The following is a 26,264-nucleotide window of genomic DNA, read 5'->3' on the forward strand; positions in this document are numbered from 1 at the left end:
CTAAGTTGTAATTCATTTTAAAGTTATACTCCTGTGACCTCTTTGCTTTCGAGCTTAGACAATACAAAAACATAGTACAGTCGTTATGGAATTCGCAAATATATCTTAGATAATCAAGAATGATAATGGATCATTAAAATTAACGAATGACTTGTCACGATCGTCAGTGAAACATGAATTTTACTATACATAATTAATTAGTTTGGGGATAGTTCACTAATGAAAAGTTTCGTTAAGAGGTTACAGGTCGCTTAATAAGATGCAAAAGGTTAAATAACAATACACGTAATTTCTACAACCTATTATATAAATACGAAATTAATTGTGACGGGTCGACTAGGTACTATAATTAATTTTAAGACTAGATACTTAAACGCAAGGTGTTGCAGAAGATTTTACCATTTTATTCGGTTTCAAATACCGTAGTACCCAGTGACTATTATATTATGTGCTTGCTTGATTGTTTATTTTTTATAGGATATAACCTAAGACGGTACATTGTTTACTCTTTTTGCCAATACCAAAAACCATCCACCTAAATGGTGATTCTAGGGGCCGTGTCGCTTTCGTCGATTTCTACCTACTATTCCTCAGATAAATTTCAAGATGACAATGATACAATAGGCTAATTAGGGTTTATGTTATGATAGTCTGTGATATCATAGTGATATTCTTTTATCATTTATATAGTGGAACACGTCAAATGTTATTTCAACAAGTTATAATGATAACACTTCATATATTAAAACACACGACAATCGCACAATGTTAAAAACACAGGTCTACACAAGAACAGTAAATTCCGTTCAAGACGATTCGTAAGGCCTGAACCTGCACTGACGTTATCTAAAGTACGCGGAAAATCTTGTAGTAAATGCATTTTGTGTATATGAAAAAAATATGTTTATTAGGGAATATAAGATACAGCTATCACTTATTCCACGTCATAAAAGTTAAATCGATAGATATCCCTACTCATCGGCAAAGAAGGTAGAGGTTGTGGGCCGAGACAAAAAGCCGGCGTAAAAATCTCTTTTAAAATAACAAATCATGAATAGGTATCCTAGTAACTCCTGTAGGTTGGGATTATATGGAAATAATGTTAATATCTTGTCAATTGTACTCGACGATAGTATTTATAGTGTTGAAGGTAGTTTCAAGTATTATTTTAATAAATAAAAAGCTTAGAAATAAAAATATCATTTATTGAACAATATCTTTCGCAATCAAATTTGTATCTTAAGAAAATGTATTAACAAATAAAATTTCTTTAGATTACGATATAACATTTAATTTGTAAAACGACATCTACACAAATTCCTATTTCACCTTATAGACTAGATATTGGTTTAAGCAAGACTAAAATACCAAAATCTTCTACGCCTAACTTTTCATAGGCCTTAATACATGGACCTAACATAGACATACATTACGGAACCCTGTAATAAATTCCTCTAAAACTTCATCTAAATACACAATAAACTTAATAATATAATTGCTCTTCTCACTGCTCAACTGCAGCAGCTTTGCTCTTCTGCCCATCGCTTTGGGAATATGATTGCAGATATAAATGTCATATTAACTCGGTCATTGACTACAGTTATTAATGATCGATATCGCCAATGTATAGTTAAAAAGGGCGTAATTGTTTTAAATGTGTTACACGTATTTTATATTTTATTCGTTTTTATATTAGCTACGTGTTATGTCATTCACAAATGTATTATCTTGGTTAAAATATAAGACCATATATAGTTTAGTTTAGCAATAAATATAGTGTTTAAAAAAATTTCCACTGTCAGAATTCGATCAAGAGCTTCATATATACGTCCTTAAATAAAGTAGAAAGAATGCGGTTGCTGCTCAAGCTGAGCCATCTTGGAGAGGAGCCTGTACAGGCGACGATGTTCCCTCGCGGGCAGCGTGTGCGCAGGACCACTTCCGGCCACTCCCCCTCCTGCCACCACATCCGGTTGCAGCTCGCGACATTTCTCCAGACGTTGCTCTATATGACGCGGCATCTGCACACAAAATGCGAAATTCGATTCTCAAATTATTTTTAAATGCTTGTTCAATTAAACAAGCTCTCAGTTAAGCGGAAAATTTGAAATAAAAGTAAAACTCACGTTAAACAGCGGTGACTGTAGTAGAGGCGTCCACAGTGGGAGTAGTTTGTTGAGCAACGTCGAGTTACACTCCAGCAACGACTCCAGAAGACTCAGAAAGTGTAAGTTAACTGTTTCTGCCAGCTACAAGCATATACAGTGGGTTTGATTTATGCTAAAAATCCAAGTTTACAAAAAATTAAGCAGCTGAGTTTCATCAGACGTCGGGGCAGAATACGAAATTCCACTCGTATCACTTCGACGTCTGTGCACCAATAGATTTTCGTTCTATGTGCGCATTTAACATTAGCTCGAACGGTGAAGGAAAACATCGTGAGGAAACCGGCTTGCCTCAGACCCAAAAAGTCGACGGCGTGCGTCAGGCACAGAAGGCCCATAACCTACTTGCCTATTCAGTTTACAAATGATCAAGAAACAGATACATAAATCTGAGGCCCAGACCTAAAAAAAAGTTTGTAGCGCCATTGATTATATTTTTATCACTTCGACGTCCATCATTAACTGGGCGTTTTAAGGCAGTTTTTGCTGCGCGCTACTAGTAGATGGAACCAGCAGCCCAATGGAACACGGTGTAATTGGTTGCATCTAAATAAATAAATAAATCATTTTTTTTTCAACATCTCCTTACAAACGTTGTGTAAAACTAAAAACTTGGCGATTAAAAAGAGTGGCGTAGAGTTTATTGCCAGTTCTCTTACGTTCTACGCCCTTGATTTGAGAATTGACAGTAACTGTATCGTTAGAAGCATTTCATATATATTTGTTTTTTATAAGTGTTACATATTTGAATAAAAAAGTTTAAATTTTAAATGCAGTATTTCTGAACCGATTCGACTTAGAGACAAGACAAAAGCCACCTACCCGACTGCCCCGTATTATAAATAAAAATAAAATTTGAAATTAAGGCTGAACTCACCATTTTAGAAGCGTGCGTAAGTTGTAACAACGTAGGCACCAGCTTGCACCAGAAGTGCAGCAGTAAGGCAGCTGCCGTGTGATGCAGCTCTGAATGAGGTGGGCCGCCCGCCCTTTCCAGGTATAGGGTCCAAAGCTGACAAGCTGCTAAGGCCGCCCAAACCCAGCTGGAGCGGCCTTGCTCGGCGTGGGACGACATTATTATCTAAAATTTATTTTTATACAGTTTGCAGTGTAACAGGAAAACTTTTAATAACAGGTTCACCAATGGACTTCTTTTCCTATATGACCATGTCTTAGTCCCAAAAATATATGGAATATGTCAGGCATAGAAGGCTGATCACCTATTTGCTTAATAAAAAATATCACGGAACAGATTTATTTATTTATGTAATTATAAGTAATCTTACAACTAACATACATATTATAAAAACAAAACACTTACGCCCAAAATTAATAATGTATCCTAAATCTAAGATTATAGGCAATCTTGGATTGATTCATATCTAAAGTTCGATCTGCATGCCAATATGACACTTTGCTACCCGATTGTTTATCCGACGATAGATTGCACGTAATCTTATGCGTGATCCTTCCCTCTCGACCGCGTTTCGTTAAACGCAATATGTTTGTTCAAGCATACTAAAAGGTTGCTGTTTTTGGAATGAAATAAAATAAGTAGGACTATGTATCTATAGTACCAAATATTTTTGGTTGTAGCTACTGATAAAAACGTTTAAGGTCTATTTATATTAAGATATATGATAATTTATGTTTTTTATGGTAATATGTTTTTTGTAAGAATCGGAACGTTTTATTTTGTGACAAGTTTCTAATCATAAGTGTCGTTTGGTTGTTGTAAATGAATAATATAATAAACCAATAAATATTTTGAGCTTCAATTTCACCAGCATATTAACGGCAATAGTTAATTTGTTATTATACAAAATATATGTTTCACTGACGCTCTGTTATGCGCCTAATATAATATTATACATTTATTTTTTGTTACAAGGCAAAAAGCAAGGCTCTTACAAAAGAGGAAACCCAATTACTGATAGACCTCATAGATGCCACGAACAATAAACGGAAAAATGAAGAGTGGGCCCAAATAACCGAGCGCTTCAATGCTTGTGCCACGAGCGGTCGTCGGACTCCGCAGCAGCTTCGATTAATGGGAAGAATTTGAAAAAAATCTCGCAAACGCTGCACTAAAATTAGTATGAACCAAATTAAGGTTACCCACTGAGTAGTTTATACTTATTTTTAAGTTTTATCAGATTTTAGTACAACTTAAATTCTAATTGCAATTGTTATTTTTTCAGACTGGTGGTGGTCCCGCAGATTTTATACCCCCAGATGACATATTGGACCGAGTAACTGGTATGCTCGGGAGTACTGCCAGTGGATTTACTGTGCCATTTGGGGGTGATAGAGAAAAAGTGGGGCTAGATGTTGGCATGCTGATGGGCGGTGATGGTGGGAAAAGGGATGTTGATGCAACAGTAGCTGTGGAACTAACCGAGGTGGTAAATTTAATGCCCATGTCCACTGGGTGGTATGCAGATTGTGGTATGCGATGGTGAAGGTGGTGGTGAGGGTGTTGGTGAGGGTGGTGGTGTCGCCAAGGACAATGTTTGTCAAAATGTGAGACCAAAGAGATTCATGCTTGGTGCAACTAGGACAGGTACTAATAATTACATATTGCATCTTAGGGTTGTTATTTTAATACTAACTGCCGTATTTTTATTTTTCCTACAAAATAATGAACTCAGCAACCTAACATTTATTAATTTTTCAGTGAGAAAGAAATTTAAACAAGATGACTGCCGGACTGAGAAAAACAAGTCAATAGCTGAATATGACTCAGCAAAAAAGATATGCTTAGAGGCTACATTAGATAATTTCATTTTAGAAAATGAACATTATAAATAAAAAAATGTACAAGTATCATTAGAAATTGAAAAGTTAAAATTAGAATTAGAGAAATTAAAGAAGTAATACTTGCAGTATAAATATAATAGTTGTGCATATTTATTATTATTATAATAAAAACATTAGAGTCGAAATCTATAATTCTTTATTAATTACTGCCCATTAATAAAAAAATAAACCAAAAACCAAGTAAATTTGCTACTGAAAATAATTCCTAATAAGAACTGCTCTCTCTTGGACATTTTGGACTTCAGTATCTAAATGTTCATCAGTTTCTGAATCATCTAGCAGAAGATCTACATCTGCAGGAAGTTCCTCCAAGTTGTAGTTTCGACAAATATTATGTAAAACGGAAGTTGCAATTATTACTGCATGGGCATTGGGCAATGACAAGCGCATTTTTAGAGCCACTACAGGAAATCTTCGCTTCCAAATGCCAAAAGTTCTGAAATAGAAGAAATAAATTGATACCAGATAATATTATGGAAGTATGGTCCTACAATAGCAAAATACTACTAGATGTTATGTAGGCAAGCCTTAAAACATATAATTATTATGTACTATATTTGGAGTCACTATATATTTTAAAGTATTTCTAGTTTTAATGTGTGCTTCGTTATATCTCCGTTCTGCTTCAGTAACAGGATTTAAAATTGGTGTTAATAAATATGATCTGTTTGGATAAGCACTGTCACCGAGCATCCAGCGGCTACCAAACACACCTGCATCAAATTGCGCTATATACAAGATATATTTATTAAAAAAAATTGTTACAACTTTAAAAATTAATAGAACAAGTTCAAACAGTTTAAGCTTACCTATGAGAACAGAATTATTGAAAATTGTAGCATCATGTGCTGAACCTGGCCATCGAGCCACTACATTTATAAACTTTAAATCAGCATCACATATTGTTTGGACATTAAAGGAAAAGTAACCCTTGCGATTTCTAAATTCTTCTCCTATTATATGAGCTGCAAGTTACCATTGTCAAATTTTAATATTACATAAAGACAAAAACATATTCAATAGTGTATTAAACTAGCAAACGCTTACATAGTGACTGGATACGAATATGAGTGCAATCAACTGAAGCAAATACACGAGGGAATCGTCCAATTTGGTAACTTTATTGGTCGACAAAAATATATTCATCATATAAGTGGGCTGCTGATGATAATGATAATGATATCGCGCAATCTCCAGCAAAGTCAGCTACAGAAATTAACATTGTGCCTAATGCAAAAAACTATAATGTTAGCAACATTTGATGCAGTGTTGATACAGCATGATTCCTGCCAAATAAAAACATTCCACGTATTAGTTATAAAAAGGCGATTTAAATATAAAAATTGATACTAGTAGATACCTACCTTGTAGAGGTTACACGTACAAATGGAATCAATCGTGTTAACAGAGTCTCCGCTGCAGGTTTAGATAATCTAAACCTAAATGTGAATTCGGCATCATCGAGACTGCATATAGTTGACCCTTTTTAACCCTCGGGAACTCGCATGCAGTTCGTCTTCTACTTCGCTATCACTATCCGATAGCAACAACACATCAGTATCTTCACTGTCACTAAACAATAAAGCCATTGCCATTTCTTCTTTCGACCAACTTGTAATCCAAGCAGCAAACGGTGGAATTTCTCAGATTGCAATCTAAGATTATTTACACGGATTTAAACAAACGTCAAAGTAGACACATTGGTTATTGAAACGCACAATTTACTTTTATCGAACAGAGGCCAATCTTTAATCTGAATCTGCACTCCCAAAGATGGATTGCTTTTTAAGATACCAAACTCAATGCGAATATAGTTTATTGGCATGCTTAAAATAAAAACGGATTGTAATACCAATCTTAGATGGCAAAAATTGGATCAGGATACATTATTAATTTTGGACGTTATTAGACAATACAGAAAGCCAAAACAGATTACATAGATTAACAATATATATGTAACAGAAAACAAGCAAGTACATTAATGGACAAAATATATTTAAAAAAAGTTAACTAAAGAAAACTGAAATTTAACATTTAAAACAAAATCAGGTACAAACATCTAGGGCCAAGCACAAGGACTGTAGGGCAATTGTTTTTTTTTTTCAAATAGTACCTGTATATGATCCGTGAGGTTGCAAGTGGCGTCAAGAGGCAAGGGGGCGTGCAGCGGTGCACCATCACGTGCGTTAGTCAACGCACCGAGTACGAGCCATGACGCCACACGTATACGACCAACGCACTCTGCCACTTCACGCGATCTGGGGGTTATCGTGATCATCAAAGCAATACACCTTCCTACTTAGAGTTTAATATTATGAGCAGTGCTGGCTCATCCCTGAGGTTGAAGGTTCGATCCCCGGCTGTGCACCAATGGATTTTCTTTCTATGTGCGCATTTAACATTAGCTCAAACGGTGATGGAAAACATCGTGAGGAAACCTTAAGCCTAAAGCCTTAGACCCAAAAAGTCGACTATGTGTGTCAGGCACAGAAGGCTGATCACCTTCTTGCCTATTAGTTTAACTAATGATCATGAAACAGATACAGAAATCTGAGGCCTAGACCTAAAAGGTTGTAGCGCCATTGATTGATTAGTTTTCTTCTAAAACTTAATTTTACTAAATTAAATTTGAAACCATTAAGCAATATTACGCGATTTTTAAGGCAGTGTTAGTACCTAATTACCCATAAATTACTATATATACATTACTACATTATAATAAAATATATTGTTGTTAAATTAAAAACACTTCATTTTATGTATAATCTATATTTTATAATACCTACATCAGGTAAATTTCTACAATAAAAATCTACGTACATCTTATAACTAAAAATAAAACCAGCTATTATAGCGAGTACTAAACTTAGCTGGAGTACAAAAACAAACAAATGGGTCTACCCTCCATATAATTTATTACACAGTAGTGGTTTAGTTACAGTGAATGTAGGTTTCAAGCCTGATTTTATTAAAGGAAAAATCTTATAACTAAAACTAAAACCAGCTATTCTTGCGAGTACTAAACTTGGCTGGAGTACAAAAACAAACAAATGGGTCTACCCTCCATATAATTCATTATACAGTAGTGCTCCAGTTACAGTGAATCATCAATTCAAGCCTGATTTTATTAAAAGAAAACATCGAAATAAAAATAATTGTATAAGTGTTAAAATATAAAATATATATAAAATTACCCAGTAGGAGAGGCAGTGAGCGGTGGCATGAGATGCCGGCTGGCCTGTCCCCTCTCCTGCTTTCCTCCCCGCTGTTCCAGGGCCAGCTCCATGGCAACGTACTGCGCTATTCCTCCCTTGATTATTGCACCCAGGGTGTCTTCGTTCAGGCATATTAGGTTGCGGTTCACTATTGATTTAGATACTGAGCCCTGGAATTTTATATCATTGATATTTCTATTAAATAATATGATAAGTTACATAGTGTATTTATATTTTAAAATGTTAATACAACTGGAAACAATTACATTGAATTTTCTAGAACGTTATAAAAATTAATGAAATATTCTAGACTATAACTTTGGATTATTTTTGGATTTATTTGATATACTAACAGAATATGACTTCTACTACATCTTCACCGCATTGCGCATATTTATAATATTTACTAAAAAAGGCAGTTTTACCTTGATCTTATTCATGAGGTTAGGATCATGTAATAAGTCTGACTGTATGACTTCTACTACATCTTCACCGCATTGCGCATATTTATAATATTTACTAAAAAAGGCAGTTTTACCTTGATCTTATTCATGAGGTTAGGATCATGTAATAAGTCTGACTGTATGACTTCTACTACATCTTCACCGCATTGCGCATATTTATAATATTTACTAAAAAAGGCAGTTTTACCTTGATCTTATTCATGAGGTTAGGTTCATGTAATAAGTCTGACTGTATGACTTCTACTACATCTTCACCGCATTGCGCATATTTATAATATTTACTAAAAAAGGCAGTTTTACCTTGATCTTATTCATGAGGTTAGGATCATGTAATAAGTCTGACTGTATGACTTCTACTACATCTTCACCGCATTGCGCATATTTATAATAATTTACTAAAAAAAGGCAGTTTTACCTTGATCTTATTCATGAGGTTAGGATCATGTAATAAGTCGATCATGTCAGGCAGATGTGGCCTCATGCAGTCAACGGGTCCCGCTCCCAATTCCCTGGCTTCCAAACCCCCGGATAAAAGATCACCTGTCTTTAGCTGAGGTGGGAGTAGAAGAGTGCAGCCGTGACCTGGAATTGACCAGAATATATTTAGTATAAAAATACAGCAACAAGTTTCCATTGGAACAAACTAGCCTTTTTGTATGCAAGCGGGTGTTAGGAAATGTTTACTTTCAGAATTACAGTATACCGGACTCTACGATCAATAATTAGGGAGCGTTCATGTATTACGTCATGCTATTTTTGGAGATTCTTGACACCCCCCCCCCCCCCCCGCCCCCATGAGACGCACCGTTACGATTCTGTATGCAATAGTAAAACGTTTCGTGGCCAACTCCAGTGACTATTTATACCTAAAACTTACCATTATGTGGTGAAAAGTACTGGAAAGTCGAAAATAATATTAACAATAACGCGTAATTCAATCTCCGCACCGCAACGTTTTACAGGAAGACCCCCCCCCCCAAATTCGTTACGTAATACTTGAACGCTCCATATATTTAAAAAAATGAAACGAATTTATTGCATAATTTACATAACTCGACTTTTGGAGTGGGTTTCAAGCGACTGCCTACGCCTCGCCTTTAAGAAGATTGGATTGTGTAGTACTCATGTAAAGCGGAAGACAATAATACTATTACAGAGTTCAATGTCAAAAAATAGAGGGTATGCCGCTTAAATAAGTTTTTTTGGTTTAAATAAGTTTTTTTTAGGTTATAAATTCTAAATAAAATAAAATTCTTACCTTGTAGAACAAACTGTATGAGAATAAACAGATTGTCGTCGGGTATCGTGGTTTTGGTCCTTAAGGCTTGCACCAGCTCGTACACCAGCACTCGGCAGAGCAGCAGCTTATCTCTGTCGCGACCAAAGGCCCTCATACACGCCGCACACAGCTCGCATAGTAAAGATAGACGGAGGACGAAATTTTGTACTCCGTAACTTAAGATTTTGGACATTGGCTCCAGGAGGCTCTGAAATTTAATAAAAACAGTCAAAATAATATTTGGTTGCTTGGTGGTTCTATATGCCGCCCTGCTATGGTAGACACATCTTTTTTTTAACCCAATACAAAGGGATCTTAGTACTAAAAGATGGTAGTATAGTTGTTATTATAATTGTCTTTTAATTACAAAAAAATAACCCCAGTCTAATAAAATAGCTAAGAGATTTTTTTTAAAGGTTAACTGGTTCTAGGTTCTAAAAACTACGTACGTATAAATTAACCCACCTGTCTGGTAATAATAGAAATGGCTGAATTCAGTGCTGATAGGTATCCGATATTAAGTGGAGATAACTCACATTCATAAATATTAATATCCTTTAAAAATAAAAATCACCTTGTGCTGAGCCGCCGCCGGTATTCGTAAAGCCGCTGTACATAATTTAAGCGACGGCAGAACATCATCCATTTGTGGTAACTGGAGTACTACTCCACGTATTAATGTATCTAAAGCGCTGAGAACGGCACTGCAAGCGCTTGGAGGGCCGAGCGCTTCGGGCGCTAAACTCTCCAAGTATAGCGCCATGTTACCCATTATTGTTGGCATTTGCTGAAATATATTAGATATATAAATAGTTTAAAATTATTTTAATCAACCAATAATACTCCTAGAGTTACTAGACCTTAAAGTCTGGTATACGTACCTACGGCTCGCTTATTTGCTACTTTTAATGGTCCAGTGTATATGCTAGTGCTATCTCACTCTTATAACTTAATTGCTAATATTGAAAATATTGATATACATAGATGACGAGACGCCTACTAAATGTCGTCTCCGACACTATCGAGATATTTATATGTCAGAGTGAATTCACAGTAGCGATATTGTATATATTATATGTACTTTATTATATTTTATTTGTCTCGATATTATCGTATTGGTATAAGTCTGTAAAGATAATGTACGTATTTCTGTAATAAATAAAAAAATAACAATCTTCCAACTTACCGTAACTTTGTTTATCATGCTCATAATGGGGTTTAAGTTTCTATTTAATTGTTATATTTTTTGTTTCTTATTTTGTGGTTACTTGTTAATTTTTTTCCTTCTTGCTTATGTTCTAATAAGTATAATTGACGTGTATGTGTCTGATGTCATATTTTGTTGTATAATTTATGAATACAATTTAAAAGTAACTATACGAGAGGCTGCATTAGTCAGGATCCTTATCTTGGTTAATTATTTGGTATTTGGATTATTAGGTATTTAAAAGTTTTATTAGCACTTCTATGTCCCCATCTATATGGATTCATATATATTACAAAATGAGTACCGAATACGTATTTATGATCTCGATAAACTCAAGAATTACTAATGCCTATTGAATAAAGGTAAGTTAGTCACAAGTACTTTAAATTTCATTGAACCGCATCATACCGAAATTTGTACTAAATACGACTTCTGAATGTCAAGTCCGACTTTAAACAAGAAGGTAAGACCTATACTCACATCAATAGGTAAGCTCTTCTTAGAATTTAAATGTTCGATGACCAACTGCAAGGGCCCACACGGGTACAGCTCGTTGAAGTCCACGAACGAGAGCGCTACGCTTTTGAAGAACGTTCTTCGTTGTTTTTCTGAAATTATTATTCATTCCATAATAGCTTTTATTCGAGTACTACTATAAATTAAATGAAATAGAATATACTAGGTAAACTAGTGACGCACCATAATAATTGTAATTCTGTAAATATTTTAACATTTAAATTAACATAATATTCCTAAATTATATGAATAATTTAATATATAAAAACTACACTATATACTTTATATTATCCAGACTAAATTCTACAATACTAGGACACAATTTAAACTGAAATAATTAAAATTCACAAATTGTATCTTGACTAGCAAAATTTTGTGTTATCTTATTGTAAGGGTCTAAAAATTACTTTAGGGTTTAAAATTATATTAAATAAGTTTTATAATAAAAAGTGACTAAGAAAATCGAAATCTAATCACAATCATAAATGTTTCCGAAACAATTCGGGACTTATATTAGGGTCCTTCAAGAAAAGAGCGTACCAATTCTCAAAATACCGGCAATTCATTTGCGAGTCCTCTGGCATTGAGTGCTCATGGGCAGCGGTAAACTTAAGATTGGGCAAGCCGTTTGCCTTCTTATTCCATATTTTTTTTTATAAAATAACCTGGGGTCCGCTGCAAAAACACTTGTAAGAAGACATTATTAGGCGCCAACTGATGCAATACGCAGCGCAAGAACTGATGAGCCACGAACACCGCACTTCCTGGGAGACGCGTGTTCGTCTCCGTCTGCCATGAGTAGTTGCCGAGTTGTACCACTCTGGGAATATTCAATATTTCAAGATCACATTTTTTACCTTGAAAACGATAAAAACACCGAATATCTGAATATTTAAAAGAAAAGTCATTCAAAATGTTTTATTAAACCTGACAATTGATTTTACCTTAAATGACCTTAATTTTTTTTTATATAAATTACACAGTTAAACCATAATTAATTCAACAATTCTGTCCGAAAATAATAATCTTATAAGTGTTACCTGGTCACAGTATGCAACAGTGCGGGCAACATTGGCGCCGCAGCCGCGGGCTCGCGACGTACGAACGTGCCGAGAACGATCACGCACAATCCTAGTTCTTCGTCACTGTATTGTTGTACCGAGCCACCACATTCAGAACCTAAATAATTATTTAATACATTTTTTATAGGCCAAACGAGTATCTAAGCGTTGTTATATGAGATGACATCACAATAATGCTCCCTTACTCTTACTTTTTTTCTTCACTTTTTCGATATTATTAAAGAATATTGTTAATTACTATTTGAGTTTATAATAAGGAAGCAAACTACAAGCGTCCCCGTTAGTTGTATACAAACTATCAAAACCATCAAAAGAGTTAGACTTAAACTCTTTTGATGGTTTTTGAGAAATTATTTTGTCGTACCGTCAAAATACGAACTCGACCCTCATTGTCTATATAAGAAATAATGAAAATATATTTATTTAATGAATAGCAACATTAACAAAAAAGAAATACAAAAATACAACCTTAACCAAAAATGTGTGTGTTAAGTAGTATTCAGTTGGCTCATACTGTCTTGGAGTGACAGCTTTTAAAGTGTTCAAGTGTCCTTACGTATTTTCCAATACCAAATCTTACATCTATGCTTAAGAATGGCTTCAGGTCGGTATGGTGCTGTATAGGCATGCGCGGCTCTTCTCGCTGCTCTATTCGAATCACTCCACCACCCTCCGCTGCAAACTCCACTCTCTGAAACATTGTTTACCATTTCCCGATAACGATTTTTTTCCCCGACTGATGCTGTCATATTATCGACACCTGTCAAAACCGTATTTTTTTAAATGTCAGTTGTCAAATTCACTTGCCAACGGGATTCACTTAATGTTACATAATTGCTTTGCCCTTATATATTCTTCCAACATACATAAAACTCTATGCCGTATACTGCTTTCAAGCAGTGTTGGCATAGTGCCTTCAATATGCGACATTCATTCCTGAGTAGTCGTAGGTTCGATCCCCGGCCGTCCACTTTTTGTCTATATGAGATATCTTTTAATTCATGAAAAATTATCAGGGAGAGACTATTCTGAATATAAACACGTTATATTCATGACAAGTTTGTTAATATTTCACATAAAATGATCATAGTTTTGTTTTAATTCTTAATGAAAACCAGTTAAATTAATTAGTTTATTTAATTAATAATATTACCAGAAGATTGCGTTCGTGGTTTAGTACGCTGAGGCGTTGGAGGCGGCGTGTGAAGCACTGGCGAGTCCAACTGTGCTACTTGGCGGGCTAAGCGTCTGGGAGACCTATTTAACGGAAAAAGTAAAGGAAAATTATATGATACCAATTACTGAAACGAAAAGAGTACTTAGTAGATACGTAGCATATGCTGCACAGCGGATTTTAAAAGATTTTTTTTTTATATCATAAACAAAATATTTTTTTATACGACTTAATTAGTGAGTAATGTTAGGCCTAGTGGCTTCAGCGAGCATTTCTCATCCCTGAGGTCGTAGGTTCAATCCCCGGATCAATGGATTTTCTTTCTATGTGCGCATTTAACATTAGCTCGAACGGTGATGGAAAACATCGTGAGGAAACCGACTTGCCTTAGACCTAAAAAGTCGACGGCGTGCGTCAGGCACAGAAATCAACACTGAAACTGATCACCTACTTGCCTATAAAACAGATACAGAAATCTGAGGCCCAGACCTAAAAAGGTTGTAGTACCATTAATTTTTTTTAAATTTAATAATTGTAATTTGAGTCTTGTGAGCTCAGATCGTATCTTTAATGCTAATTATGTTAAAAATATTTATTTATTTATTTTTATTTATTTACACTTCGTTACACTACAAAATAAAAATAAAAATTAACATAATTAAATCAAAAGGAGGGCAACTGGCGGCCTTATCGCTTACGAGCGATCTCTTCCAGGCAACCACTGTGAGTAAAGAAAAAAATAAATGTATTAAATAAGATAGGCAAGTAGTGCAAAATACATGTAATACACAGTTATTAAACACAACTAAACAGGAATAAAATATTAAAGATACATTAAAGAGTAAAAAGACACATAAATCACGATAATTTAAGATAAGTCTCACGTCAGTTAGTAGTTAGTAAGAAAGTTCGGGATACGATGTGGACAGGTAATGTTTGTACAGAAGAAATTTAAAGGAAGATAAAGAAGGAGCTAAGCGAATAGGGACGGGAAGTGAATTCCATAGCCTAACTGCGGAGACCTTAAAGGAATCGCCAAGAAAGGAGGAGTTATGAGAGTTTCAAGGGTATAATTTTCGGAAGAGCGTAAGCTATAGTTATGGGCTCCCAAAAAATTGAAATCATTTTTGAGATAGGAAGGAGTTTTAGGGTTGAACAGGATGGAATATAGGAGATGAAGAACATGAGCATCGCGTCGCTGACGAATTGGCAACCAGCCTAGCCGCTTACGGAACGCAGAGATATGATCGTACTTTCTTAGACCGAATATAAATCTGATACAGAAATTTTGGAGACGATCCAGTCTATTTAGCAATTCCTCGTTAAGATCGGAGGAGCAGGAATCGGCGTAGTCCAGTAAAGGCAGGAGGAGAGATTGCGCCAGTGAGGTTTTGGTACTAAAGGGAAGAAAATTACTAAGACGTCGAAGGATACTGGAGGCACCGTATAATTTTCGGCTAACTTCTTTAACATGCTGCTCCCAGGATAAATTTTGATCAAATAAAACCCCCAAATTTTTTACTGTACGGCTAAAATTTAAAATTACACCATCGATATGGATAGGGGATATCCTGGCCCAATCAATTCTCGTCGTGAAATAGGGGCTGCCAATAATTAATACCTTACTCTTTTTGGGATTGATTAGAAGACCAAATTTTTTACTCCAGTCAACTATCTTTGCCAGCTCATTGTTGGTAGATTGTATGGCTTGCGGGAGATCATCGAGACTTGATTGTACGTAGATTTGAAGATCGTCAGCGTATAAATGAAAATTAGTTGAAAGTCGGAAAGTTAAGGAGTTAATATATATAGCAAAAAGAAGAGGAGAAAGTACGCCACCTTGCGGAACGCCAGATTCAATCAAACTCCACTGAGATATGCAATCGCTTGTCTTAATACACTGGCGGCGCCCATTAAGATAGTTAGAGAACCAGTTAACAGCATGAGAAGAAATATTAATAGATCTAAGCAACCCCATTAGAATTTTAAAATTAATAGTATTAAAAGCGTTGCTGAAATCTAGCAGTGTGAGAATTGTGAGTTGTTTGTGGTCCATGCCTTCGCGAATATCATCGGCTACTCTGACCAGAGCAGTAGTAGTGCTATGTCGAGGTCGAAACCCAGACTGAAGTGGATTCAGTATGGAATTTTTGTTTAGGAAATTATTTAATTGCTCATGTATGAGGCGTTCAAGTACCTTGGATAGAAATGGCAGAATCGAGATGGGTCGAAAATCTGAAAAAGTACTAGGATTAGCCTTTTTGGGGATAGGGATGATAAGTCCATCCTTCCAGCAAGAAGGAAATTCACCTATAGAAATGGAAAAATTAAAAATATGTGTGATTACAGGAAGTATAAGAGAGAGAATAGGTATGATCATAGCACGACTAATCAGGTCAGAACCAACAGCGTTGGAATGAATAGAAGAAATACTCGATTCAACTTTCTGACTAGAGAATTCATCGAAAGAGAAAGATGGAAAACTAGGACGAGGGAGAGATGATATATACTCAAGTGTTAAGTCCAGATCGATATTACTTGAAGTGGAGTGAGAGGTAAAATGGGCGTTTAGGCTGTTTACGTCGATATCGGGAGTCATGGCAGTACGTGGTGGCTTACCGATACCCAGAGATTTTAAAAATTTCCATATTTTTGAGGGATCCCCATTAGACACTGAGTCGTGAATGTGTCGTCTCTGCGCATCGCGACAACGCGTGTTGCAACGGTTGCGCAAGGTTTTGTAAAATACATGTTCCTTATCCGTTTTGGCTGTTCTCATCTTGGCCTTAGCACGGTTTTTTTGTTTAATCAAAGATTTGATTTCATCGTTGAGCCAAGGAGCAGGTAAATGCTTGAGTTTAACGGGCCTCAAAGGAGCATGTATATCATAAAGATTAGTGATGGAGGCATTTAGTAAATCAACTTTACCATTGAGGGTGGGACACTCGTAAATCGTGCTAAAGTCAATTCTGGCCGCATCTATAAGCAGACGCTCGGTGTCGATCGCAGCAAAATTACGCCTAAGGACTACGGTGGGTTTTAGTTTAGGAGGTTTAAGATTGAGAGACAAATAAATGAGGTCATGATGAGAAAAAGCAACAGCAGGAAGTTGGCCATGGTTGGTAACTAGGTCAGGAGAAGAGGTAAATATAAGGTCCAATAAGGAAGGAGTGGAGCCTGGGACTTTGTGTGTGGCATTAAGTGGCAGGTTATGAAGATTATAAGATTCGGTGATGGAGAGCAACTTTTTCGATCGGCAGTCGTCTTTGATTAAGCAGGTATTGAAATCACCCATAACTATTATGTTTTTATAGAGAGGCGAAAATTTTTCAAGAGTGTTATCAAAGCCTGCGAAATAATCGACTAAAAGAGAAGGAGAGTAAAACACTCCAAGGAGAATTTTAGTCTTACTGAGCATGACCTCGACCAGAAGATGCTCGCATTCATTAGGTGGTGGTGGTTGAGGAGACATACTGATAATAGTGTAAGGGATGTGCGATCGTAGGTAAATAGCGACGCCACCTCCACGCATTCCAACTCGATCATTTCTTATTAGGTTGAAGCCGGGGATAGAATAGCTGAGGGAGGACAGGGTTGGACACAGCCAAGATTCTGATATAAGGATAGCGTGAATTTCGTTGGATACAAATGTTGTCAACAAGTCCAAATGGTGAGCAGGAACGCTTTGAGCATTAATATGGATGACATTCAAGTGTCGCGATTGGTCTTTAAATAAAGCTGTGAGGATACTATGCAAGGGAGGGGGAGATATCTCAGCGCTATGGAATGATTCGAAATCCGACGAAGAGACCGATTCAAATTCAAGAGCTTCACTATCGTGATTCATGTGTTAGCCAATAATATTTATGTATAAGTCTACTAATTATATAAATTTTTAATTTATGTACAAAAATGATCCTGTGTTCACACTCAATCGCTAATATTAGTGAACAGAAAATATAGTCACACACTTTAAGAAAACAAAAACAAATCAACTTAAAGGGGTTCAATAAACTAATTGTAACTATTTCCAAAAAAAAAAAAAAACAATTTAACAAGGGAATTTATATATAGTTTGCAGTGATAAATTACTGTAAAAGCTTATTATAAGAGAATAATTTTATGAACTGTGGAAATAGATACAATCTATCATTAATTGACAATCACAACTTTTGACAGTGTCACATCACTTGCTAGTTATTAGTTATAATCTGTCAGTGGGGTCTTTAAAAACACTAAGTAAACAAAAGTTAAGGTTATGAGATACTAAATAGTAATATTTTAAAACAAAAGGAAAACAAAAAAGAACTGTTTAACACTTAAAATTAATGACATCAAACCAGTTGACAACAAAGTTGATTATAACTCCGGAACCATGGAACACCGACACTGAAGTTAATGACCCTTTCTTGGAACCTTCTTATTACGGGTCATGTCTCTTGTTCGCTTTGCATCATCAGCTGCGGACGATGACGGGATGCTGCCCGGGACTGAACCAAGTTCCTTCAACGAAGAGATGCGGCGAAGTTTCCCATCAGCCCCAATCACTTGTACACGTCCATCCTGGGTCCAACATTTTGAGACACCAAACCGCTTTCTCGCCTCCATAAATAGTGAGTGCCTTGTTTTTGTTAGGAACTCAGACAAGGTTATACCAGTGCCTTTAAGGCTAGTCTTGGCAGCCCAGATCCTTAACTTATCGGCATGTTCACGAAACTTTAATAATATAGGCCTAGGCTTTTCATTGGATCTTAATCCTACTCGATGGCAACGGGTAAGGCACTGCTCCGTGACATTTGGACACTTTAAAAGGATGGATATCATATTTGCAATGGAGGCCGGGCTTTCATCCTTCGCTTCATTTACTCCATGCAGCAACAGACACTTTCGCCTACTACGCATCTCTTGCTCATCCTGCACTCTAAACAGAATCGCCATCTGAGACTGGAGATTCTCTAGGCAGAATAGAACAGAACTTTTAAATGTTTCAAACTCCCTAGCAAGTGGAGTTTGTTCCAGCGATGGGGACCTATTCTGAGCTGCAATAAGGCGCTGCTGGAACTCCTCCATTCTGGTAGACACCATTTCGGATACATCCCTTAAAGACTTTTTAAGATCCTCCATAATAAGGTGCAAGTGAAAAATTAATAGTTCAAATGAAGGTACTTGAAGAAGTGATTATCAAACTTTAAGTTAATTTTAGTTAAATAAAGGATATTATTAAGGAAAAATTGCGATTAATGTGTAGTGGAACATTAATTCATCAATGGAACTGTAAGTAACAAAGTTCAAACCCAAATACTATTTTATTTTAGTACAAATCACAAGACACACCAATACACATTGCACTACCCACTTGTTAAATATATATGGAAACTGTTGATATTATTTTTTATTCTGATCGTAACATATTTAACATTATCTGAGGCCTAGACGTAGAAAGTTTATTATTAAATTTAATTAAAAAGAAGTGAAAAATATCATTATCGAATGTTTATGCTGTATTAGAAATTTTTGATAATTAAAAACTAAAACGCGTGTCACAATTATTATCAAAAGTTTCCATTTATCAACGTATCAATTAAAACTAAGACATGTTTTTTTCTTAATATTGCAAAATATGTTATTAAGTTAGTCTGACCTAGTATTGTCTGTTGAAAGTCCTTTAGTCAAATCATGAGGACGTGATGTTGGAGTGGGAGTCGCTTCTTGGTCCGTTAGGCTCGAGTCCGTTTGGAGGGATTCTTCTGAAACATTAACACGTAAAATATCTACAACTGTTAATTTTTTTATGTTATAGTAGCCAAACGGGTAGGCTCACCTGATGCTAAGTGATACCTATGGATACACATTGCCAGAAGGCTCGCAAGTGCGTTGCCGGCCTTAAAAAAACTGTACGCAAATCAGCCTTGAAAGCCGTCAAAAAACGATTTTCTACAAAATATAAAGGCAGAGAGTAAAAAGATTAAATAATTTTACGACCGAAAAGTTTAGGGGTTTTAAAGAACAGAGTTCTTAATAAACACCTCTATACAATATTTATTTGTATTTACCATGAATATGAAGCGCCTCCCTCACTCGATCAACCAAAGCGTTGAACACTGGATACTGTTCCTTGTTAGGTTTAGGGCCTATAGGTAGTAGTCTGTAAAACAAATAACCGTATGATAACTATAAAAGTTTTATTTCTCATAACCTTTATGATAACATTAAAAAATACATAAAAAGCGAAAAAACAAAAGTGATTACATTACATTACGCCTTAATTATGCCCTTTTTTGTATGAGGTGAAAATGCGCTTGCGCAGGCCCGCGCCAAGGATATCGAGCTTGACGCGGGGACTTTGGGGCTGGGTCTACACTCAAATCCCTCTGCTATTCAGAGGGGTAGCGAGACCCCACCCACTAAAAACACCTCAACCCTTCACACGCCCTTAAGATGGGCCCTCGGGGTTTACCAGGCATTCTACCCAAGGATGCCTTAATTATGCCCTAAAACAGAAGTGGCTAGGATATAGGATATATAGGATAACAAGTAAAAAGGATCTAAGATGTATATCATAATTGTTTTTGGAGATAACACGGGATTTATTATTATAACCTTTATGATAAAACAATATAACTTATAGACAAGACATACAAAAACTATGTTTCCTCAAAAACGCCTCGCTAGTCAATGTATACAGTCATAGTATGCAAATCTGGAAAAATATTAGTTTAGCCCTGCTATTTTAAAAGCACAACTGTTTAAATATATTTTTTATAGAACAGGGGAAAGGAGGCTCAACTGATGTTAAGTTATACCGCCGCCCAAGTACACAGTGCCAGAGGCCTTTTAAGATATTTTTTTTTGAAGGTCGATTTGGTTAGGCAATACGTTAGTGGGCAGCCGGTTTCCAGTTGTGGAAACTAATATTAATAACAATCAAATTCCTACGCCTATAAGCAAAATGTAACATTGTACTTGTGAAACAATTGTCTAAAACCACCCTAAATATGAGAAGAAAAAAATCAATGGCGCTACAACCTTTTTTAGGTTTGGGCCTCAGATGCTGTATCTGTTTCATGATCATTTGTTAATCGAATAGGCAAGTAGGTGATCAGCCTTCTGTGCCTGTCGCACACCGTCGACTTTTTGGGTCTAAGGCAAGTCGGTTTCCTCACGATGTTTTGCTTCACCGTTCGAGCTAATGTTAAATGCGCACATAGAAAGAAAATCCATTGGTGCACAGCCGGGATCGAACCTACGACCTCAGGGATGAGCGCCGCACGCTGAAGCCACTAGGCCAACACTGCTCACTAAAAGAGAACTAAACTACTCACTAAAGAGAAATTAAGCTGAAAATAATTATATATACCTTTCTGGTGCGGGTGTAGGTATATGGTATGTATGCGTTAGAGGCGTATGTGCAGAAGTAGGAGCCCAAGATACTTCCATCTTCGATAGGGGGGATTCCGGGGATGCGTACGCTATACCTGTAAATTGAAAAAAAAAACCAATTTTATATAAAATAATAAAGCTATAATTTGACGTTAATGATGAACAAATAAATGGAACGAGTTTATAAAAACCATTTAGACATTTTTTACAGTATTAGTACTACTAGACTAGATGAAGCACGGCTATAAATTTCCTTATAAATAAAGCTTAGAATTACGACTCTTAACAAAGGCTTAAATAAAATACCTGTCCAATCAAAATCTAAACACTAACCAGGGCTTTTGAGTAGTTGCGGATTTACTTGATCGCCGTTAGAAGACGGAACCGTATCGGGAGATGTACTGCTGCCTGCCGCTACGTACAAGAATAATTATTCGTATTAATAAAAATATTAATTTAATTTTTCAAAGTTATATTAGAGTCTTCAACCTTGTTAGGTTGTAATAATTGAAGCGATTAAAACTGGAATATTAATTATTCTTCAAATCCCACATTTGAAGAATATTAAAAACATCTATATACTTTAAAATTGATCTCTCGGTACACAATACCAATCCTACATTTGAACTCTAGTCAATTCAAAAACTAAATTAACAGTCTACTAAACTAAACTAAACTTTAGTACTCTTCCGTCTTTTTCTGTCAAAAAGGGTTTACTCTGTGATGAAAAGAGACAGACTTATTTACAGAGAAAAAGAAAATGTAATAAAAAAATTAAAACTTACCGACAATTCTCTTCTGCTTTCCTAGTATCTTAGCACGTGGAGACGTCTGGTGAAACTGGTCTGGCCATATCTCCACTGATTGACCGCTCATGGGCGTTGACTTTCTGAAGTGTTTTCAGTGATATTTTATGATTATTTTTACAATTGTTTTGCATAGCCTAGTTTAATACAATGGAATTACTATATTGTTTTGTTCTAAGCTATTGAATCTCAGAAAACCTATAAATTAAAGTAATGATAAACAATAAAATATGACTCACAGATTCGAGGAGTCACTGCCAATTGATACAGAAGAACTTGTAGACAGTTGATAAGCAGAACGAGATCCTATGGGAGGCTGTAATGACATTCCTTTATCTAAACTATTTGTGTATAGTATTGAGCGCCATCAAAAATGTCAAACTTTGTACGTTTTTTTTATATATAAAATAGGGGGCAAACGGGCAGGAGGCTCACCGCCACCAGGTGATACCCCCGCCCATGGACACTCTCAATGCCAGAGGGCTCGCGAGTGCGTTGCCGGCCTTTTAAGAATTTGTACGCTCTTTTCTTGAAGGACCCTAAGTCGAATTGGTTCGGAAATACTTCAGTGGGCAGCTGGTTCCACATAGCGGTGGTGCGCGACAAAAATTGCCTTGAAAAACGCTCAATCGTGGAACGGCGGACGTCGAGGTGATACGGGTGGAATTTTGTATTCTGCCTCGACGTCCGATGATGAAACTCAGCTGCAGGTATTTATCCGAACAACTCCTCTGAACACTCTCCATGGTAAATGCGGTAGAAGATGCAGAGTGACCCCACCACATCTCTACGCAACGCCAAAGGATCGAGCCGCTCGGAGAGGGATTGGTCATCGACGATTCGAACCGCTCTTCGTTGGATACGGTCAAGTGGAAGGAGCTGGTACTGGCGAGCCCCCGCCCAGAGGTGAAAACAGTATTCCATGTGGAATGCATGTATTTGCGCTTTATAGAGTTGCAAGCGGTGGCCCGGAGTGAAGTACCGTCTTCCTTTGCTGAGCACACCAAGCTTTTTGGAGGCTAATTTAGCCTTTCCCTCCAAATGACCGCTAAACTGAACGTCGTTCGATATGTCAACGCCAAGTATTCCGATGCTGGCTGTGGCTTCAAGAAGAGTGTTTTCCAAAAGAGGAGTAGCAAATGGTATTTTTTTCGCGGAAAACGCGCAAACTTGTGTCTTCTTTGGGTTAAATTGGACTAGGTTTAGTCTACCCCAGTCCGAGACTCCACGTAGTAGAGTTTCGACTTCAGACACAAGTTTTTTCCGGTACTCATCGACAACTGCCCGAGAAATACCTGCCCGGCCAGTGTAAAGAGTATCCCCAGTGCTGTCGTCCGTATAGCAATGAATGTTGCTAAGTTGCAACATGTCATTGATATGCAGAAGAAACAGGGTCGGGGATAGAACACAGCCTTGTGGGACCCCACCATTCACGGGTGTAAGGTCGGAACATGCTCCGTCGACGACGACCTTGATGCTCCGATCGGCCAGAAAGCTGGAGATCCAGTCGCATAATTTCTCGGGAAGCCCGTAAGCTGGAAGCTTCGAGAGCAAAGCTTTGTGCCACACCCGATCGAAGGCTTACGCTATGTCCAAACTAACCGCTAGCGCCTCCCGCTTGGACTCAATCGCCTCTGCCCATCTATGTGTAAGGTATACTAGAAGGTCACCAGCCGAACGACCACGACGAAAGCCGTACTCATAATCGCTAATCAGCTGGTGGCCCTCTAGATACCTCAAGAGCTGGCCATGAATAATGGATTCCATTATTTTGGAGAACAAGGAGGTTATAGCTATTGGGCGATAGTTGGACGGATCAGAACGATCGCCTTTTTTAAGGATCGGATGTATCGAAGCGGTCTTCCAGCACTTCGGGACAGTGCCGAGCGAGTACAAGTACCGGAATAGGCGCGTCAGGACCGGAGCCAACTCAGGAGTACAAGTACGCAGCACAATTGGAGGGATACCATCCGGCCCGCTCGACTTATGAATGTCCAAGGAAGATAGTGCTTTGCGAACAGCACGTTGCCGGAATGTGATTTCCGGCATTGAATAATCACGTACGTTAACGTATCACTTATACGTACAATATATAATTTAAATAATGAAAAACTTACGATTCTATTCAGTGTTGGATACGTTATAACGGTTTGTGAATCAACTTTTGGTGTATCTTCGTAGTGGGACGGCTCATCGAAAGAACCCTGAAAAATGGATCAGTATTTTACGATAAACGAAGATCAGAGAGAGAGATCAGATAAACGAAGTTATACACACACATAGCTTGTTTTAATACAACGTGGATTTTATTTCGCTTCGTAACACATTTAGATACGAACGAGTACGAGCTCATAAATTACTTTTGACAGATGACAGATTTGGGCTTATTTTTAAATTTAAAAAAAAAATATAAGTAAAATATTTACCGGCGCAGTGCTGCCATGAACTGTTGTATCCGACTTGTCGCTGGTTTCCGGAATCGCAATTAACTCGCTCTCAGATGATTCCTGTTCTACGCTCCATTGTTTGTATCTATTTAGACATTACATTAATAAGAATTGTAAATAATCAACCCATTTCGTTGGTAAATCGTTTGAAAATAAACAAAAAAAGGGTTATTTCTTATAAGGCGAATATTTAAAAGAGAAAAAATTAAACTTTTTATTTAATTTATCTTTATATGGTTTAACTTAAAAAATTAAGTAAAAGGAATGTTATGCGACTTACATTCATCTAAAATAATGCATAACATTTAATGGTAACGTAAAAGGCGATAAAAATAATATAAAGGAATTGATGGCAGACCTGACTTTTTGTCAGTATTTAAAAATTGCGATTTTTTTAACATACTTCGCTGGTTCAGGCGCTTCAGTCCAATGTGCGGGTGATTTCTGTGTCGAACTTGGTTCATCGGGCTTCGCTAGCGGCTCACGAGTCTCTATACACACTAAAACAAAGAAATTAGAATATTTTTTCTACTATTTGGACTCGCCATAGGGAACAGAGCCTTTGTTAAAATACATAGAACATATTTGAATTTTGATTGTTAGACTCTGTGTATACGCATCCCAGTCTCGCGTATACGTACCGGGTGGAGGCAAACGGTGATGCGGCGGAGGCAGTCGCCTGCAGCGATGATGCTGCGCTTCCACGCAGTTCAGCACCACTCGCACTAACCAGCTGCTTAGGGAGCAGATGGACCCGTTGCTGTAGTGGTACTAAACAATTTTTTTGGTTACACATATATTTCCTATACCTTAAAAAGCAATAGTTATAAAATTAAATTCAAAAGATGGCAGAATACATATGAAAAGATGGTCCTTACATATGAAATTGGCGTTTTGTATGGGAGGAACAAAAAGTCGAATATTTTTAAATATAAAAAATTAATCAAAGTATGAACCATTGTTTTCTATGCACTTTTGTCATCTCATAGGTAGTTGATTGATCCCTTTACTAAAAAAACCAGTCGGACGGGAATCAATAAAATCTGTAAACGCGATTTGGACTGCTCCATCAGAGTTAATTTTTTTCCCTTGCAAGAAGTTGTCCAAATTTCGAAAAAAATGGTAATCTGTTGGAGCAAGGTCCGGGGAGTACGGAGGATGTCTTAGATATTCCAATTGAAGCTCTTCTAATTTGGTAGCCGTCTGTTGTGCAGTGTGTGGTCTAGCGTTGTCGTGAAGTAGCAGTGGCATGGAGCGATTGACCAGCCTAGGTTGTTTAGCCGCTAGATTTTCCATCATGGTTTGCAATTGCTGACAATAGACATCAGCCGTAATAGTCTGGCCAGATTTGAGAAAACTGCAATGAACAATACCGGCTCTAATCAACCAAACGCTTACAAGTAACTTTTTTGGGGTTAATTTTGGCTTGGGGCAGGATTTCGCTGGCTGGCCAGGATCCAAACATTGCGCTGAGCGCTTCCGATTATCGTAAAGAATCCATTTTTCATCACAGGTAATGATTCGATTTAAAATACCTTCATTATTGTGCCAGTTCAGTAATGTAACGCAGCAGTCGACGCGCGTTTGCCGGTTTGCTTCAGTCAATTCGTAAGGTATCCACCTTTCAAGCTTTTTAATCTTCCCAATTTGCTTCAAGTGAATTAAAACAGTTTTATCACTAACACCGCAGCCTGCAGCTAACTCGGACG

General features: G+C 36.9%; 1 protein-coding gene across 4 annotated transcripts in view; it reads right to left on the minus strand.

Annotated features, from left to right (window-relative positions):
- Positions 1–1,284: 1,284 nt before the first annotated feature.
- Positions 1,285–26,264, minus strand: part of LOC123706720 (protein unc-79 homolog) — a 55,920-nt gene continuing 30,940 nt past the window's right edge. For 3 of the 4 annotated variants that reach the window (XM_045656116.1, XM_045656108.1, XM_045656090.1), the window contains 23 exons: positions 25,197–25,326; positions 24,959–25,055; positions 24,535–24,640; positions 24,226–24,312; positions 22,348–22,424; positions 22,088–22,191; positions 21,636–21,716; positions 21,280–21,397; positions 19,976–20,067; positions 19,564–19,669; positions 13,902–14,005; positions 13,329–13,439; positions 12,707–12,845; positions 12,332–12,486; positions 11,631–11,758; positions 10,518–10,730; positions 9,923–10,151; positions 9,080–9,246; positions 8,180–8,370; positions 7,099–7,243; positions 3,043–3,246; positions 2,127–2,249; positions 1,285–2,021 (listed from right to left, as the gene is read on the minus strand). In XM_045656116.1, the coding sequence (XP_045512072.1) occupies positions 1,833–2,021; positions 2,127–2,249; positions 3,043–3,246; positions 7,099–7,243; positions 8,180–8,370; positions 9,080–9,246; positions 9,923–10,151; positions 10,518–10,730; positions 11,631–11,758; positions 12,332–12,486; positions 12,707–12,845; positions 13,329–13,439; positions 13,902–14,005; positions 19,564–19,669; positions 19,976–20,067; positions 21,280–21,397; positions 21,636–21,716; positions 22,088–22,191; positions 22,348–22,424; positions 24,226–24,312; positions 24,535–24,640; positions 24,959–25,055; positions 25,197–25,326 (3,096 nt within the window). In that variant the 3' untranslated portion in view covers positions 1,285–1,832. The remainder of the gene's footprint in view (positions 2,022–2,126; positions 2,250–3,042; positions 3,247–7,098; positions 7,244–8,179; positions 8,371–9,079; positions 9,247–9,922; positions 10,152–10,517; positions 10,731–11,630; positions 11,759–12,331; positions 12,487–12,706; positions 12,846–13,328; positions 13,440–13,901; positions 14,006–19,563; positions 19,670–19,975; positions 20,068–21,279; positions 21,398–21,635; positions 21,717–22,087; positions 22,192–22,347; positions 22,425–24,225; positions 24,313–24,534; positions 24,641–24,958; positions 25,056–25,196; positions 25,327–26,264) is intronic. The other variant, XM_045656099.1, reaches the window with a different exon arrangement.

The sequence above is a fragment of the Pieris brassicae genome, chromosome 1, assembly GCF_905147105.1.
Source record: "Pieris brassicae chromosome 1, ilPieBrab1.1, whole genome shotgun sequence".
NCBI lineage: Eukaryota > Metazoa > Arthropoda > Insecta > Lepidoptera > Pieridae > Pieris > Pieris brassicae.